Here is a 17,640-nt window from a genome sequence, read left to right on the forward strand (position 1 = left end):
AAAATGTTCACAAAACTTGAATTTGTGTTTGGTTTGTTTTCTTTTTTTTCCAATGGAAAAAGAAACCAAACCAGTCTGTGATAGATAAACAATTCAGGTTTTAAATTTTTTTTTGATTTTGAAAATAAAAACTTTTTATCATAGAATCATAGAATATCAGGGTTGGAAGGGACCCCAGAAGGTCATCTAGTCCAACCCCCTGCTCGAAGCAGGACCAATTCCCAGTTAAATCATCCCAGCCAGGGCTTTGTCAAGCCTGACCTTAAAAACCTCTAAGGAAGGAGATTCTACCACCTCCCTAGGTAACGCATTCCAGTGTTTCACCACCCTCTTAGTGAAAAAGTTTTTCCTAATATCCAATCTAAACCTCCCCCATTGCAACTTGAGACCATTACTCCTCGTTCTGTCATCTGCTACCATTGAGAACAGTCTAGAGCCATCCTCTTTGGAACCCCCTTTCAGGTAGTTGAAAGCAGCTATCAAATCCCCCCTCATTCTTCTCTTCTGCAGACTAAACAATCCCAGCTCCCTCAGCCTCTCTTCATAAGTCATGTGCTCTAGACCCCTAATCATTTTTGTTGCCCTTCGCTGGACTCTCTCCAATTTATCCACATCCTTCTTGTAGTGTGGGGCCCAAAACTGGACACAGTACTCCAGATGAGGCCTCACCAGTGTCGAATAGAGGGGAACGATCACGTCCCTCGATCTGCTCGCTATGCCCCTACTTATACATCCCAAAATGCCATTGGCCTTCTTGGCAACAAGGGCACACTGTTGACTCATATCCAGCTTCTCGTCCACTGTCACCCCTAGGTCCTTTTCCGCAGAACTGCTGCCTAGCCATTCGGTCCCTAGTCTGTAGCGGTGCATTGGATTCTTCCATCCTAAGTGCAGGACCCTGCACTTATCCTTATTGAACCTCATCAGATTTCTTTTGGCCCAATCCTCCAATTTGTCTAGGTCCTTCTGTATCCTATCCCTCCCCTCCAGCGTATCTACCACTCCTCCCAGTTTAGTATCATCTGCAAATTTGCTGAGAGTGCAATCCACACCATCCTCCAGATCATTTATGAAGATATTGTACAAAACCGGCCCCAGGACCGACCCCTGGGGCACTCCACTTGACACCGGCTGCCAACTAGACATGGAGCCATTTATCACTACCCGTTGAGCCCGACAATCTAGCCAGCTTTCTACCCACCTTATAGTGCATTCATCTAGCCCATACTTCCTTAACTTGCTGACAAGAATACTGTGGGAGACCGTGTCAAAAGCTTTGCTAAAGTCAAGAAACAATACATCCACTGCTTTCCCTTCATCCACAGAACCAGTAATCTCATCATAAAAGGCGATTAGATTAGTCAGGCATGACCTTCCCTTGGTGAATCCATGCTGACTGTTCCTGATCACTTTCCTCTCATGTAAGTGCTTCAGGATTGATTCTTTGAGGACCTGCTCCATGATTTTTCCAGGGACTGAGGTGAGGCTGACTGGCCTGTAGTTCCCAGGATCCTCCTTCTTCCCTTTTTTAAAGATTGGCACTACATTAGCCTTTTTCCAGTCATCCGGGACTTCCCCCGTTCGCCACGAGTTTTCAAAGATAATGGCCAAGGGCTCTGCAATCACAGCCGCCAATTCCTTCAGCACTCTCGGATGTAACTCGTCCGGCCCCATGGACTTGTGCACGTCCAGCTTTTCTAAATAGTCCCTAACCACCTCTATCTCCACAGAGGGCTGGCCATCTCTTCCCCATTCTGTGATGCCCAGCGCAGCAGTCTGGGAGCTGACCTTGTTCGTGAAGACAGAGGCAAAAAAAGCATTGAGTACATTAGCTTTTTCCACATCCTCTGTCACTAGGTTGCCTCCCTCATTCAGTAAGGGGCCCACACTTTCCTTGGCTTTCTTCTTGTTGCCAACATACCTGAAGAAACCCTTCTTGTTACTCTTGACATCTCTTGCTAGCTGCAGCTCCAGGTGCGATTTGGCCCTCCTGATATCTTTCCTACATGCCCGAGCAATATTTTTATACTCTTCCCTGGTCATATGTCCAACCTTCCACTTCTTGTAAGCTTCTTTTTTATGTTTAAGATCCGCTAGGATTTCACCATTAAGCCAAGCTGGTCGCTTGCCATGTTTACTATTCTTTCGACTCATCGGGATGGTTTGTCCCTGTAACCTCAACAGGGATTCCTTGAAATACAGCCAGCTCTCCTGGACTCCCTTCCCCTTCATGATAGTCCCCCAGGGGATCCTACCCATCCGTTCCCTGAGGGAGTCGAAGTCTGCTTTCCTGAAGTCCAGGGTCCGTATCCTGCTGCTTACCTTTCTTCCCTGCGTCAGGATCCTGAACTCAACCAACTCATGGTCACTGCCTCCCAGATTCCCATCCACTTTTGCTTCCCCCACTAATTCTACCTGGTTTGTGAGCAGCAGGTCAAGAAAAGCGCCCCCCCCTAGTTGGCTCCCCTAGCACTTGCGCCAGAAAATTGTCCCCTACGCTTTCCAAAAACTTCCTGGATTGTCTATGCACCGCTGTATTGCTCTCCCAGCAGATATCAGGAAAATTAAAGTCACCCATGAGAATCAGGGCATGCGATCTAGTAGCTTCCGTGAGTTGCCGGAAGAAAGCCTCATCCACCTCATCCCCCTGGTCCGGTGGTCTATAGCAGACTCCCACCACTACATCACTCTTGTTGCACACACTTCTAAACTTAATCCAGAGACACTCAGGTTTTTCCACAGTTCCGTACCGGAGCTCTGAGCAGTCATACTGCTCCCTTACATACAGTGCTACTCCCCCACCTTTTCTGCCCTGCCTGTCCTTCCTGAACAGTTTATAACCATCCATGACTGTACTCCAGTCATGTGAGCTATCCCACCAAGTCTCTGTTATTCCAATCACGTCATAGTTCCTTGACATCACCAGGACCTCCAGTTCTCCCTGCTTGTTTCCAAGGCTTTGTGCATTTGTATATAAGCACTTGAGATAACCTGTTGATCGCCCCTCATTCCCAGTATGAGGCAGGAGCCCTCCCCTCACAGGCATTCCTGCCTGTGCTTCCTCCCGGTATCCCGCTTTCCCACTTACCTCAGGGCTTTGGTCTCCTTCCCCCGGTGAACCTAGTTTAAAGCCCTCCTCACTAGGTTAGCCAGCCTGCTGGCAAAGATGCTCTTCCCTCTCTTCGTAAGATGGAGCCCGTCTCTGCCCAGCACTCCTCCTTCATGGAACACCATCCCATGGTCAAAGAATCCAAAGCCTTCTCTTCTCTTCTTTTTACCAAAAACTGAAATATTTTACAAAAAGCAGGGTTTTTCTTGGGGGGAATTAGATTTTGCCATTTTTTTGGGGAAAAAAGGAAATGTAAAAAGTGTTAATTTTTTGTGTGAAAATCATAATTGGCTTTTTCCAAACAGCTCTAGTTGTATCCCTTTGTCTGCTTACCTTTTTAGGCCTTGACCCTGCAACTAGCTTTATATGGGCAGACCCTGTATGCACAAAGAGGCCCTGATAGTCACTGGGGGCGAGGGGCGAGAGAAAAAGATGGTTATAAATAATGACACATTAGAATATAATGGGGAAAGTTCTGCATCTGCTTCCCACCCTCAGACTAGTAAGAAACGGAGATGCCTCCCTCAAAGATGGTATACAGTGTGCTGAAGCATCCAAAGGACAGGATAAGATCACAAGACACAGTGCCGGTTGGAAAGCCGCTTTTATTTTATCATTAAAATACTTTTTTCTGATACAGTTTCCAGTTACTAAACACAGGTTTTATTTCAAAAACAGTAAAAAAAAAATTGATAATTTTGTACTTAAATTTAAGATGCCCTATTTTTCTCTCTCTGCTAGGCAATGTTTCTTCTAATTTTTGACAGGCTGTGTGCAAAAAATTTCTTCTGTGCAAATTGTTGTGCTTCTGTGCAAATTTTTGTGCATGTGGTGTTTCGTTGTGTGCGTGGGGTTTAGGATCTGTTTGCACGCGCACAGCTTAGAGGGAACAATGCTGCTAGGTTAATTTTAATGTATATGCCACCCCCTTCGCATAATGCTTGTGTTCTGATATATCACTTTGCATCCAGCTCCCCCTGCAGTTCATGCAAGCTTAAAAAAGTATAGCCTGCACCTATAGGGAATTGGCTCTGCTATGTTTGGTCAAGCCCTTCCTCTTTGCCCATGTCAGGAAATAGAGAAATCATGAATTCCATGTCAGGTTGTGGGTTTTTTAAAACAGACATCCCTGAACATGCTATGACATTTCTCTCAGAATCCAGACTGTTTCAAGGCAGATGGCCATAATTCACTGGAGTTAATTTTGAACAGTTTAAATGACATGGGGAAGGTCTCCCTGGCCCAGACCCTCAAAGATATTTAGGCTCCTAACATCCATTGAAATCAGTGGAATTTAGGAGCTTAAAATACCTTTAAGGATCTGGATCTCTGCTCACATTTCAGACACTGTAGACCTGTGAGGGAGTCTGTTGCTGAACCCAGACCTTTTGGCATCTCTTTCGTTTAGGCACCTGGAGACCTTGAGCCCCTAAGTTCTAGGTCAAGGTGATTTTCCAGAATGAGTAGGGTTGCCAACCCCCCAGGATTGTCCTGGAATCTCCAGGAACTAAAGATTAATTTCGAATTAAAGATTGGCGGGTGATGGCACTTCCAGGAATATGTCCAACCAAAATTGGCAACCCTAAGAATGAAGCCTTTAGTTCAGTAACCTGTGAGATCTGTTTTGCATGTAAAATGGCCCTTGCCTGCTAGCACTTCTGTCTCTCTGGTAGGGCACATTTTTATAGTCCATCGTTTTATGTCGCTATTTCTAACTGGCTACAATTGAGTCAGAATCTAAGCATGAAGTCACTGCAAGCTGTGTTCAAGCATTGCACTTGCCCTAGGTATTCTGGACTTTTTGAGGGGCAGGCCACGCCAGTTGCTGGATTAAGAGTGGCAGTTTACTTAGTGCTTTAACGTAGAGAAGTCTGTCTGCAGTTTTGGGCATATATTTACAATCTGATTCTCATTTTCACAAGAAGCCCTTTAAGGAGGGTGACCAGACGTCCTGATAATATCGGGACAGTCCCGATTTTAAGTGATTTGTCCCACGTCCTGACCGTACTTGGTTGGGACACCCTTTGTCCCAATATCGGGGACTGCTCACTGCACGCACCTGAGGTCCCGGGCTGGTGGCGCTTTGTGGGGCAGTGCCCGCCTGCCGGCAGGAGCCCACAGTGCGGTCCCTAGGCACAGAGGTGGGGGGGGTCTCCATGTGGTGCACTGGCTCACATCCTGCCCAATCAGAGCTGCAGGGGCGGGGCTTGCAGGCGCTGGCAGCGGGCAGAGTGCCCTCCCCCCAACCTGACTCAACCCTAGGAGCCAGAAGGACCTGCTGGATGCTTCCCGGGAGCTGCCCCAGGTAAGCACCACCAGGACTCCATCCCCCCCCAGCAGGTCCCTCTGGCTCTTAGAGTCGGGACAGGGGGCTCTCTGCATGCTGCCAGTGCCTGCAAACCCCGCTCCGCGGCTCTGGCAGCTCCCATTGGCACTTTTCCCAGCCAATGGGAGCCACGGAGCTCGCGCTTGTGGGGGGGCAGCACATGGACAGTCTGGAGATCCCCTTGCGGCTTTGACCCTAGGAGCCAGAGACCGCCCAGCAGGGCTGGTGAGTGCGGCCAGGGAAGGGGCAGAGTGTGATGGAGTGAGTGTCTGGGAGGTGTGTGTGGGGTGCTGGGCAGTGAGGGTGTGGAGGGCGCTGGGCAGTGGGAGAGCTTTGTGTGTTTTGGGGTGCTAGGCAGTGGGGGCCTGTTGGGGGGTGCTGGGCAGTGGGGGAAATCTTTGTGTGTCTGGGCACTGGGGGCCTGTGTGGGGCATTGTTTAGTTGTGGGGCTGTGGGGAAGGGTACTGGGAGGGAGGAAAAACCTGTGCCCCTGGCCCCGTGGCTTCTGCTGGAGGCTGGAGCTGGAGCCACGAGTCCTGAGTCCTTGCCCCGTGGCTTGTGGTGTGGGCTGCAGCAGGGGCCGTATACCCCTCTTGCAGCGTCCTAGGGCTGTGTGCCCCCTCTCATGGCTCCGGTTGGGGCTGTGCACCTGTGGCTCTCTTCCCCCTCCCCCGCTCACCCAATGTGTCCTGATATTTCACTCTTCCGATCTGGTCACCCTACCTTTAAGTGGGAGTAAATTATATTTATACTGACTTTAAGTTGCCAGAGTGATGCAAAGTGGCTCTAGCGTAATTGAGAATCAGATCCTTAATTTATAAATTAAACATAAGATAGCTTTGGGCAGATCCTCAGCCGGTGGAAATTGTCAGTGTGTCTGGTGGGCACTCATTTAGAAAAAAACAATAAGGATGTGTCTGTATCCCAAACCAGGCTCTGTCCCAAGCTAAATGTAGAAATTCTCTCTTCCCCCACTTTATTGCCCCCTTAGCTGCCTTTTGCCTTCTGAATCCTGTAGGTGGAGGGCTTGAGCTACGTCCCTGTAAAACTTACCCTTTTCCACCCCAAGTTTTGAAATGGTGAAGAAGAAGAAGAGGCATATGGAAAAACACCATTGCTCATAAGTAACTTTTCCTCAGCAACTCCAGTAGCTTAATGCATAATAACTGTTTTAAAGTATTTTATTAAATGTTCAAAATAACATAAAATTAATATTAGCAGTTTTATGGCTGAGGTTCTTGTATTGTGACCTTACAACTTTGACACTGAGGGCTCAAAACATTACATTTTTGAATCAGAAACTTCATAAGTAACATAACAGTAAAGTGTCTCATAGGGAAAAGTGTATAGAAATATCAGTTATAACCACACAAACTTTGGGCAGTGGGACCGTAAATATTTTGCTATAGAGGGTTCATTCTATTGTCAAGATTATGTCTAGTGATCAAGAAATGATATCTAAGCAGTTTCATTTTCTATGGTACTCGCTGAAAAAAATATCACAATTTCTTTCTTTAGTAACTGAGAAACTGGGATAGTACCTTTTTTAATTCTGTTAAATTACTCCTAATGCACATGTTATTTGCCCTTAAGTAAGTTTTGAACCACCTTCTTACCAAGGTGTAGCACCATTTAGCAAGATCATTACTGATACATTTGCTGGGAATGTACAATACATGATCTGTTCTGCGCTAGAATACAAAGCCCAGTTGAACAACAAGTTCATCCTTGTTGTCTGCAGTAAAACTTCAGTGCAGGAGAAGCAACAACATGCTTTAAATGATGAAGCTGCAGTTTATTTAAAAACAAACAAACAAAAAGCCCTCTCGCCCCCACACCTTTTCCAAGTTGCATAAGGTTTCATGAATGATTATTTAACAGTACTGGTGGAGTTGTTTTTTTTAATCTGAGAAATTAGGGTGGGGGTTTTGACTTCATCTTCTTTTGATTTAGAAAAGCACATAGTAAATGGTTATGGCCTGGCCTTTCAAAAAGATCAGATAGTTGCAACGTTTCTGGAAGTCATGTGAGATGATTGGTGCTGAAAATGTATACATATACATACAGATATGTACCCCCCCCCCAGCCCCACAGAGGTTGCCTTGAAAACATCATGAGAAGTACCTAATGCAGCAGCAAAAGCTGACCAAAAGTGCCCCCAAGAAATGTGGCCTGGTTGTCAAGTTTTCCTGCAAATGTATTGAAAAAATCTCATTTTGCAGCAAATTCTTTAGAAATAAATTGACTTGTCAGTCAAATGGCATATTCAGATTAATTTGGGGGATTTTTAGCAGGGGTATTTAGTTTAATTTAAAGTATACAATTTGTTATTTGAAAGCTAACAGCTTATGACAGACTCCATATAACATAGAAATCATCATTTGACAATGAAACGATATTAAGTGTTCCATGGCTTCTACATACCACTCAGCTTATAGCTATAGCCTGGTAGGCGTGTATAATATTGACTAAAACAGGAGTACATCAGATTCAGCGTGTCACAGGTTAGTTTCCCGAGTAACTATGACAACACTGCAGTATTCTGTCACCATATGAGGTGGTAACTGCACGGTAAGTCCACTGGGTACAAATGGTAACTGATCCCATCCTGTTTTGTGATGCTGTGGCAAATAATCTGTCATGATTGTACAGTATGTGACCACCAGCTTTGTCCTCAAAGCTGCTTGTTCATAAAGGGCAGCGGGGGAGCAAGGAAGATTCTAGGTTGGCTCTAGGCTATTGCTTGAGTCCCACCCATGGTGAAAAGAAGCTTGATGTAGCTCTGTGATTGGTCAACAAGATACAAGGAAAGTGAAGCCACTGCTTTGCACAGGACTAAACACGCTGCCTCTGCAAAAATCTCTAGCCCAACTGGCCTCCGCTCATAAAGATGCTATGGGCCAATTTCTACAACCTTTGCTCCGGGTGAGTCGTGTATACTTATGACTCAGCACTGGATGGAATTCTTTTGATTAATGGTTTATTCAACAAAAAATGCAGCTTTGATCAACCCAAACCTAGTCACAAATGTGACACCAATAATTCTGGCCATAGCAGGAAGAGAAGGGGATGGTGGTGCTGCTCTTGCCACCCTCCCTTATACTCTTTAGCTCAGTGGTTGGGGCACTCACATGCGATGTGGGAGACTGTGGTTTAAATCCCTGCTGTGGAAGGGACCCACAGTGGGTTTTTTAATTCACCAAAATTCCCCAAAATGTCACATTCCTTGACCCAAACCAATTTCTTTTCCAAAACTGCCACCAAACTGAAAAATCAGTTATTTGCCCAGCAAGTGTAATGCCAATGAACCAAAGTACGATTTCCTACAGGACCTCTTTAAAACTGCAACTTTTAAAAATAAATAAAAACTAAACTGGATTTGGCTTCATTTTGTCAAAAGGACGGGGAAGGGAAAGGAGAAGCAAGCATCTGTTTCCTTTTAGAGAGAACTTCCCCTGAGCTTTGAGTTCACTGGAAGAGTGGCTGTATGTTGATGAGCACAATGTTTGGAGACCATTGCAAAAGTCCCATAGACCATTGGTGTGAGGTTGTAAAGATCTCAAGAGCCCAGGGAAAATCACTGCAAGCCTGAGCTCAGTAGGAATTTCCACCAGGTGGTCAACATAAGCACCAGAACACCATGGCCAGAGTTGTCCTTGATGAGACCTTGTCTGGTCCACAGAAAGATCTCAGCCAATCAGAGATGATGTTCTGAGCCACATTAAAGAGAGTAAGTTTTATCATGCTTATGATCAGGTTTAGAGGAATTAGCAACCTGGTCTTCCACTCAGGAAAGGCAACACAGGTCAGGGGCTATTTGCTGGCAATGCTGGAGTTCCTCAGAGACACAGATGAGGCTAAGAGGATGGCAGGGCAGACAGTGAAAGCTCTCCTGAATACAGTTTGCCACTTGGAACAAGAAGTAGTAGTCACAGTTGTGCTTTTGCAATGTCCCCAACCAGCTCTGCTACTCTTCAATGGTGAGAAAGGAAGGGCCCACTTTGCTGCTAGGGTTGCATTTGGCAAAACGTGAAGGTACCTGGAAAAACTTAAACTTGGTACCATCAGCCTCCTGCGTGAAATGTACTGCATCCTGCTTCTCATGCAGGTACAAGGGTCCTGACATGTTCAAGGCATGTGGAGACACAGAGACTGGTTGGGGTGGATATAGTATATGCGAATGACCAGTCTGGCCAAAGGAAGGGGATGGTGGGGATTAATATAACTCAGAATCTGTGAAAATAATATGCGTGGCATAGATCCTTTACATCAGATATGTTCAGAGCCCCACTGCTTTCAATGGAGCTCCATGTGAGCTGAAAGGTTTGCCCTGGTGCATCTGATTGTAGGATTGGGTCTTTTGTTTATGTGGGCAGTGTAAGATTTAAGATTGCCATAGCTATTTGAAGTTTTTTTTGTTTTCAGAATGACCCAGGTTTTGTTTATTTTTAACCTTTCATTTTCTCTTGTGTGTCCGTAAATGAAGATAGTGTGTTAAATCAGTGGGGTGAACGTGTCACCTGATTAGTAAAATAAAGGAGTGAGTGGTGCAGGACTAGCTAACAATGGATCCTGCAGAGACAGTCCTGCCTCATTCCATGTGGACCTGACAATTTAGGTGCATTCACTAGGTAGCTATGTTAGTGATACACACCAGTACAGTGCACCTGACCTTCGCTTCAAACACCGCTGAAGAGTCATGGCACATGACATGTCCGATCCAAGGCTAGAAAACCACATCTCCTGATTGCACAAGCAGCAGCTAAGCCAGTAGGATGCAGTGCCTGCTAGACACCTCACTGAACCTCTGTGTCCTACATAGCCATCTTTTTTGTAACAAAGTTTTGCATTTACAAAGCACTTTTTCATCCTAAGACCTCAACACACCTTACAAAGGTGGTTAAGCATTAGTAGCCCGTTTTACACTTGACTTAAGTACAGAGACTTGAAGCAATCTGTATGAGAGGTACTGTGGTCTAGTGAGAAAAGAAATGGTTTTACCATTTCAGAGTGCTGGGGGAGGAGCGTCTATATTCTGGGGTCCACCAAAAGCCTCCTTTGGCAACTTGTTTAAACTCTGTTATTCTCATTTGGAAAATGGCCCTGCAGAGGATGCGGAAGGAGGGGTAACTTTACTAGTTCTTTTCACTTTTTAAAAGAAAAATATTGCTTGTGGCCATGATTTTTTCCTCTGTTGCCTTCACTGTCAGAAGCAGGTATAATTTTGAAATAATGGCCACTTCATAGACGTTTGACTATTTTTGGCCTTGAAAACTGCCTCGTGTATCACATTTTGTGATGCAATGTTACTTGCTTGGGCAGACAGAATGGAAACTTGCAAACATTTTAAAAAGGAGTCATTTTAAAGTCTTTTTAATCTTAACAAATGCTCACTCAATTCACTAAATTCAAAGAAAGTCAATGAAACTTAATCATTAAAAATTGAAAGCTTAATAATGTATCTTTTTTTTTTTTTTTGGTACAAAAATCAGCCTTTCAATGGGACCCTAGTTGCAACTCCTTGTCCGCCTGCTAAGCTGCAACAAGCTGATATGCGCAATCCCTCTCCAACAGAAGTCAATGAAAAATGCCTATTGTCATCCATGAAAACAGGACTGGGCCTATTACTCAGACTGACATCCATGGGAGCAAGATCGGGCTGCATGATCCACATAAAACACTGTCACTAACTTTGCTTAATTACACTTTCTTCAACAAAGTGGGTGCATGAATTTTCAGGGGAATTTAACTATATGGAAAGTTTGAAAGGGGAGTAACAAGCTGTTTTTCAGCTAGACAAAAGAAATGTTTGCCAAAAATCAGAATTTCAAAGCATGGTGATTTTTTAAAATGACTGATTCAAAAACACCTTTATTAATTTTGTTTAAGGTTTGCACAAGCGTTCGCCTTCATGTTGAGCATAAATACAACTCCTCTCAGGCCACACAAACTTTCCAAGAAAGAGCTATGGAAGTGATAAGAGGGCTTTTTAATGGAAGCCAAATTATAGAGAGACTAATGCCTCTCCATAGTAAAGTCACTTTGTGTGTGTGTGTGTGTGTGTATCATGCTGATAAAAAATGTACACAGCTTCTGTATGTCTCATCAATCAGGGCTTGGAAGCATCAGTCCTTGGCAACCTGAGATAGAGATCTAAACCACATTCATCAGCCTTCCACAATTTACTTTTCCTTACTTCCCTTAGCTTTGAGTGACATGGAAAATGTGGTTTCACAATCTAATAACGTATTTGGCCCAGTTGGTTTCATTGAGCTAGAATTTGTGAACTGCATTTAAGAAAACCTCTCAATGATTTATTTCTTTGATATTTTCTTGTCTTATCATATTCCTTTCCTAATTTCTAAGACTAAAATCTGCAAATATTAAGGAGGGAGGTGGGGATGAGAGTGTCTAGCTCTTAGACTTTGGATGGAAAGATGGCAGCTTTGGTTAATCCATCCTCTTGCACACCAGAATCTAGACAAAAGACCCAGAACAACCCATGCCTAAAGCTTCAGTTATGGCTTTAAAATTAGCATGGTCCTATGGAGGAAAGACACATATTAAAGCATTAGTAAAAAGATAATTGTGATCATAGTAACAGGGCACATTGACTGCAGGCAGCTGTTGGTGGTGGATTCCCTGCTACTTTCAAGCCCAGATGTTTAGAGGAGAGGAAGGTCCTTTTGGCTGCTGCTGACTATTTCAGTGCCTGATGGTGCTTGATGCCCTGAAATAGGAAAGGAACTTATAGCAGAGGCTCACAACGAAGTACCAGATGTTGCGAGCCATCTGCGACCTTGCAATGAAAATGCGCCAGATGATCACAAGGAGGGTAGTGTTGAATGCATACTGGATGTTCCTTAGCCTGACAAATAAAAGAGAAGCACATTAAGAAAAATTACTTAAAACAATACCCTGAGATGCAGCCTTAACATCTTTGGATCAAACTTAAAGAGGAATTTCTGCATTGCAGAACACTTTTAAAGTGATCTTATTTATAAAATGGAATGATGTGGCCCTCCTGCCTTTTCTGTTTATTAGAAAGGATACTAGTGCTTTAACAGGTGTCTCCTTTGTGTCCCAAAGCCACCACCTCCTACATGACCCTGCATTGAAATTATAATGCAATGAATGCAGTGATGTGATAGATTCAGCTACACCAGCATGCCCCAGATTTCTTTGATTCCATGCATTCTGATTTCAGACCCAAACTGAGACTGAATTAACATTGGTGGTCGATTGCCTAGGGATGGACTAAGAGATGTCCTATTGTCCATGTTTTACTCTGGTGTGTCAGCAACTTTTAATAACATCGACAATGAGATTTTGGTGACTGGCTTATGGAATGTTTACAGGGATTTACAAAATGCTCCTTCAGTGGGTTTGTTCCTTCCTTGCTGCGACATCTCAGACAGGTAATGTCGGGCAATGGTTCATCCTCCCCAATGGTCCACTTTCAGGGTCTTGCAGGGTTCTGCTCCCCCCCACAACCCTATTTATTGCGCATGTCAAGCCATTTGGGGAAACTGTGAGATGATTTAGGCTAAACTGTTATTATGCTGATTATATTAATCTCTGTTTCTACCTTTTGTCAAACACAGATTCTACAATTCTACACATTTCTTACTTTCCCAGTGTCTGGCCAAGATGAGGATCAGGACAAAAGCAAACTAGCTGTGACCTAGCTTGGTCAAGATTGCTTTGTCTTTTGTGCGTGTGCGCTATGTTTTGATATTTTGGCTTGTACTGGTAGTGATGGAGTTTATGCTACCCATTTGGGTTACTATATAGTTTATATGTTCCTGATTTATTATAGAAGCACTTAGAAACTAGGAATATAAATCTTTAAAATTTACTCAACAAACTCATGATTCATTTGTGACACCCCAGAAATGGCAACAGCCTGTCTTACACTTGTAGTTTCACAGCAGCCAGTGTTTTCCAGAGTGCAAAATGCTGTTCCTTGAAAGGCATAACACTGGTCCTCCAGCAGAAGTACCTGTGTCCCTGTTTGCATGTTCTTTGGCACTTCTGAGTATTTGGTCTGGAGGAGATGAGCAGGGCTTACACTTTTTTTTTAATTGGAAAAAAAGAACCCAAGATCTTTAATTAGAATGTTTTAGAACTTTATATGTTCTAGTTCCAAAATATCAAATCCAACTTTGAAGCCTCTATTTTATTTGGGAATGGGAGACAGGGAGTGAGGGTAAAATCTCCCCAATCTCCAGTACAAGTGTATTTCTAGATTCTGTTTTAAAGTTTTACACAACCCCTGGAAATTGTCATCGACCTTTAGAAGTTTCCCAAAATCCAAAGCTGCCCCTCGCGCCTTTCTTTTTTCCTGTCCTAAATGAACCTCTGGAACTTCTGCAGCAACAGATCTGTAACCCCTCTCTGCCTCTTTAGGGGTAGGGGTGTGTGTGTTTGTGTCTGTGACTAATAACTCACCGGTGAGGAGGATTGACTACTTCCATGACAGTATCATGTGCTGCTGCTGGACTATGAGGCCAGCCCAACCCCCCTTTTTTCCCCACAAGATGGGCAAGGAAATATTAAGCCAGATCCTGAACTGATGTAAATAGGGAGCTATGTCATTTTTATCTCACATGAGATCATTCTCAACTTGACACAGGTTCTATTCACCTGTCCTCATCCCAGGAATCGTATCATTCAATTTAAAACAGAAACCCTTGCCTTAAAAACCCTTAGATACAACTACCCAAGGCAGCTGGGGGCCGTTACCACATTTGACCATGTATGGCTTACTTTCGTAAGTGCTGCTTTGCTGCAGGAATCCCAGACATGTCCTCATTCAGCAAATATTTCTTCGCTCCTATGCAGTAATTTTCAATGTATTCCGACCAATGCAGCTGACGCACATCAAAGTTGAATAACTGGAATTAAAGAAAAGGAAAGTTAATTAAACGCCACAGTCCGATTTGCAGTAAGAGTAAAGCTGTACAACTTCATGCTGTGATCTTGAACTGAGCTCCACTCGGAACAAAGCCTAAAGATTTCTGAACCACAAGATTCAATGAAGAAATGTACAATGAAAAAATATGACTCCAACTCTATCATACTACTGTTCATTAGAGTCACCTGGCTCTGCTTTCAGCTCACAACCCTCTGACCTTAAAAAACTAGTTATTTCCTGCCAACTGTCTTGCATGTGGTTATCTGTAAATGTAGAGTCACTACAAAAAACCAAACCATCTTGCTAGAACAGAGACTGCATATTGAGAATACATCAGAAAAATGTCCCTGTTCACTGGTGTCATACTGGGATTATATTTTTAGTGAAAATAAATGGACCAGACACTGAATCAACAGGTCCCTCTGTGTCAGTAATTCAGCTGGGCAGAGCTACATTCTCTCTCAGTATCTATAGCTCCAGAAATCCAAGAAATTGTTTATTCAGTTGTTTGACATCAGTTTGTCAGATTAATGACATTTAGTTTCATAGATCAAGATTTTAAATGGAAAAGGTGTCAGCGATGCTCTCAGGGGATTGTAGGTCTAACAGAGCGAAGAAACAGCTTAACCAAATAAGAATAAAGAGGAAGTGCTTTCTTTGCAGAGAGAACTGTTAACTGTGAAGCAGGGTTTTATGAATGAATAAGAAGATGGTTGATGTGACTCCACAGAAGTATTTTCAAGGAAGATATGCAGAAAAGAACTCTTCACTCTCAAGACCATCCAACCCTTTCAGCTTGGTGCGAGAGCACTGGCATCATCATGGCTGTGAGCTAGAAGAGAATTCTGGGTATGGCCACAGAAAACAGGAAGGTTACCTAGCTGGATTCACAGTGTAGAGGTTCCATGACTTTTGTGAGGCTTTGTACTACATCTCCTACACTGGGGATCTGCCTGAGTATTTCACAAGGAACTAGACCAATTTTATTCGACCACCGAGTCCCCATCTCTCTGCAAGTATATGATACAGCCCCACAGGTACTTTGAAACTCATCCTAGGTCTGCTCATTGTATTCCTTCAGCCCTGTTGCTGATCTTTCCCTCACTGCCCCACTCATGTGCAGAAGTACTTAAAACCAGCAAAGAGTACATTAGATTTTGACATCCTGCAGTTATTGCTCTACAGCTGCTCAAATCTAACAAGAACTTGTTCATACTGTATGTCTTCTCTGGCTAAGACACTGTACTATTTTCTAAAATAATGTACTTACGGCCCTGTCCAACTCCCATTGACATCATTGGAAAGAAGAGGTTACTGACCTGTAACTGGAGGTTCTTCAAGATATGTGGTTCCTATTTGTATTCCAAACATGAGTGCCATGTGCTGGATCTGAAAGATTTTTGCAGAAGTGTTCATTGACCCGCACTTGCATGAGTCACCTCATGTCTCAAGCGAGGTTATATTAGGTTGTGCGGGTCAACGCTTCTTCAGTCACTCTCTTACCACTGAGTAGATCAGTCTGCAGCAAAGGGGAAGGAGGACAGGTATTGGAATACAAATAGGGACCACACATCTCAAAGAACCTCCAGTTACAGGCAGAGGTGACATGTGGGCAGGTGGCACACAGGGTCATGTGTCCCTCCAGAAATGCTGCTTGGCTTGTACTGAGCATGCTCACATGGACTGAGCAGACTCAGTAACATCTGCTGAAGCCACTGCCCTCACTCTGTCCCCCCACTATCAGCAGGTCCAGGTTGTCTCTGGACAGGTAAGTAACATCTTTTCCTTCGAGTTGTGGTCCCTATATGTATTCCAAATGTGGGTGAGTATCGAGCAGCGATCAGCATGGCGATGGGTGCCAAGATGCAAGAGGTAGGCACAGGCTGCAATATGGCACGGTCCACTGCAGCGTCTTCAGCCGTCTCTTGGGTGATGGTGTAATGGGTGGTGAAGGTATGTACTGAACACCACATCGCTGCCCAACAGATGTCCTGCCAGGAGACATCTGCGAGGGAGCTGGATGTGGCTGCTTGTGCCTGCATCGAGTGCACTGTAATTCAGTCAGGCCGTGAGACGTTGGAAAGTGTTTAGCATTCTCAGATGCAGCTGGATACCCATTTTGAGATTCATTGGGAGGGGAGGGCTTGGCCCTTGAATCAGTCATCAATGGAAATTAACAGTGTTGTTGACACGCGAAAGACATAAGTTTTGTGGAGGTAGAATGCTAGCGCATGGCAGATGTTGAGGGAATGGAGGGTCTTGTCTGCAGGGGAGACGTGGTGGATAGATTGGTTGAGGTGGAACTCTGAGATCACCTTCGGGAGGAACGTGAGATGCAGTCACAAGGAAACCGTGTCTCTATGAAATACAGTGAAAGTGTGGGGATAGGGGGGACAGCCATCATGGCTGCTAGTTTGCTGACCTGCGGAGCCAAAGTGATGGCCACGAGGGAGATTACCGTCACGGAGAGACGTGAGAGGGTGCACGTTACCATTGGGTTGAAGGGTGGAGAGGACAAGATTAAGGTCCCCCAGGGTTGTGGGTTTTAGTACTGGCAGGAAGCTATTGAGAAGACCTTTCATGAAGTGAACAGTGGTGGGGTGAGTAAACACCGAGTTGCCATCTTCAGTGCTTGGTCCATCCCTTCTTTGTTGCATTGCAGAAGCAGAACATCCTCCTAAACGAAACTGAAGGCTCGTATGAGTCTAATTAACAAAACTGGGGGGAAATACATTATTTCTTTCTTTCAAGGAAGTGTTTTTAATGCTGACCATCCCTGGAAGATGCTATTCAAAGGCTCACCCATAACTCAAATATAATAGGCTGGAAGACTAAAGGTAAACAGAACTGTGATTGAGAATATGAGCAGTTTAGCAACAGGTATACTTACTCTCCTGTCCTCTGGACTGAGCTGGGCCATTAACATGTTCATATTTTCTGAAGACCACTCCCAGGACTGACAGGTGAAATATTCCAGAAGCATCATAGACTTGTGCAGCCGATTGAAGATCTTCATCATCCTGGAGCAGTGCAGAGGTGTGGGAACCGTGCAGAGCCACAGCGACACATATAATGAAATAAGGAGAATTTGCTCTTATCTGAAAATTGGAGTTTCGTGCAGGGTTCTCCTACTTCACATAATAGGTTTCTCCATGGAGATTAATGCCTTAGTTGCTTTTGCTAGTTATTGTGAATCTGAGTTTTGAGACTCAGCCATCCAGCAGCCTCCTCTTTTGTTCAGCAGGCCGATAACTTCCTTAGCAAGTATATAGCAATTCCAACTGAGGC

At 44.3% G+C, this 17,640-nt stretch overlaps 1 protein-coding gene across 10 annotated transcripts in view; it reads right to left on the reverse strand.

Moving 5' to 3' along the window:
* Nucleotides 1–7,585: 7,585 nt before the first annotated feature.
* Nucleotides 7,586–17,640, reverse strand: part of FAR2 (fatty acyl-CoA reductase 2) — a 219,332-nt gene continuing 209,277 nt past the window's right edge. For all 10 annotated transcript variants that reach the window (XM_074935921.1, XM_074935950.1, XM_074935990.1 and 7 more), the window contains 3 exons: nt 17,243–17,372; nt 14,205–14,332; nt 7,586–12,303 (listed from right to left, as the gene is read on the reverse strand). In XM_074935921.1, the coding sequence (XP_074792022.1) occupies nt 12,141–12,303; nt 14,205–14,332; nt 17,243–17,372 (421 nt within the window). In that variant the 3' untranslated portion in view covers nt 7,586–12,140. The remainder of the gene's footprint in view (nt 12,304–14,204; nt 14,333–17,242; nt 17,373–17,640) is intronic.

Source organism: Natator depressus, chromosome 1, assembly GCF_965152275.1.
Source record: "Natator depressus isolate rNatDep1 chromosome 1, rNatDep2.hap1, whole genome shotgun sequence".
In the NCBI taxonomy this organism is placed as follows: domain Eukaryota; kingdom Metazoa; phylum Chordata; order Testudines; family Cheloniidae; genus Natator; species Natator depressus.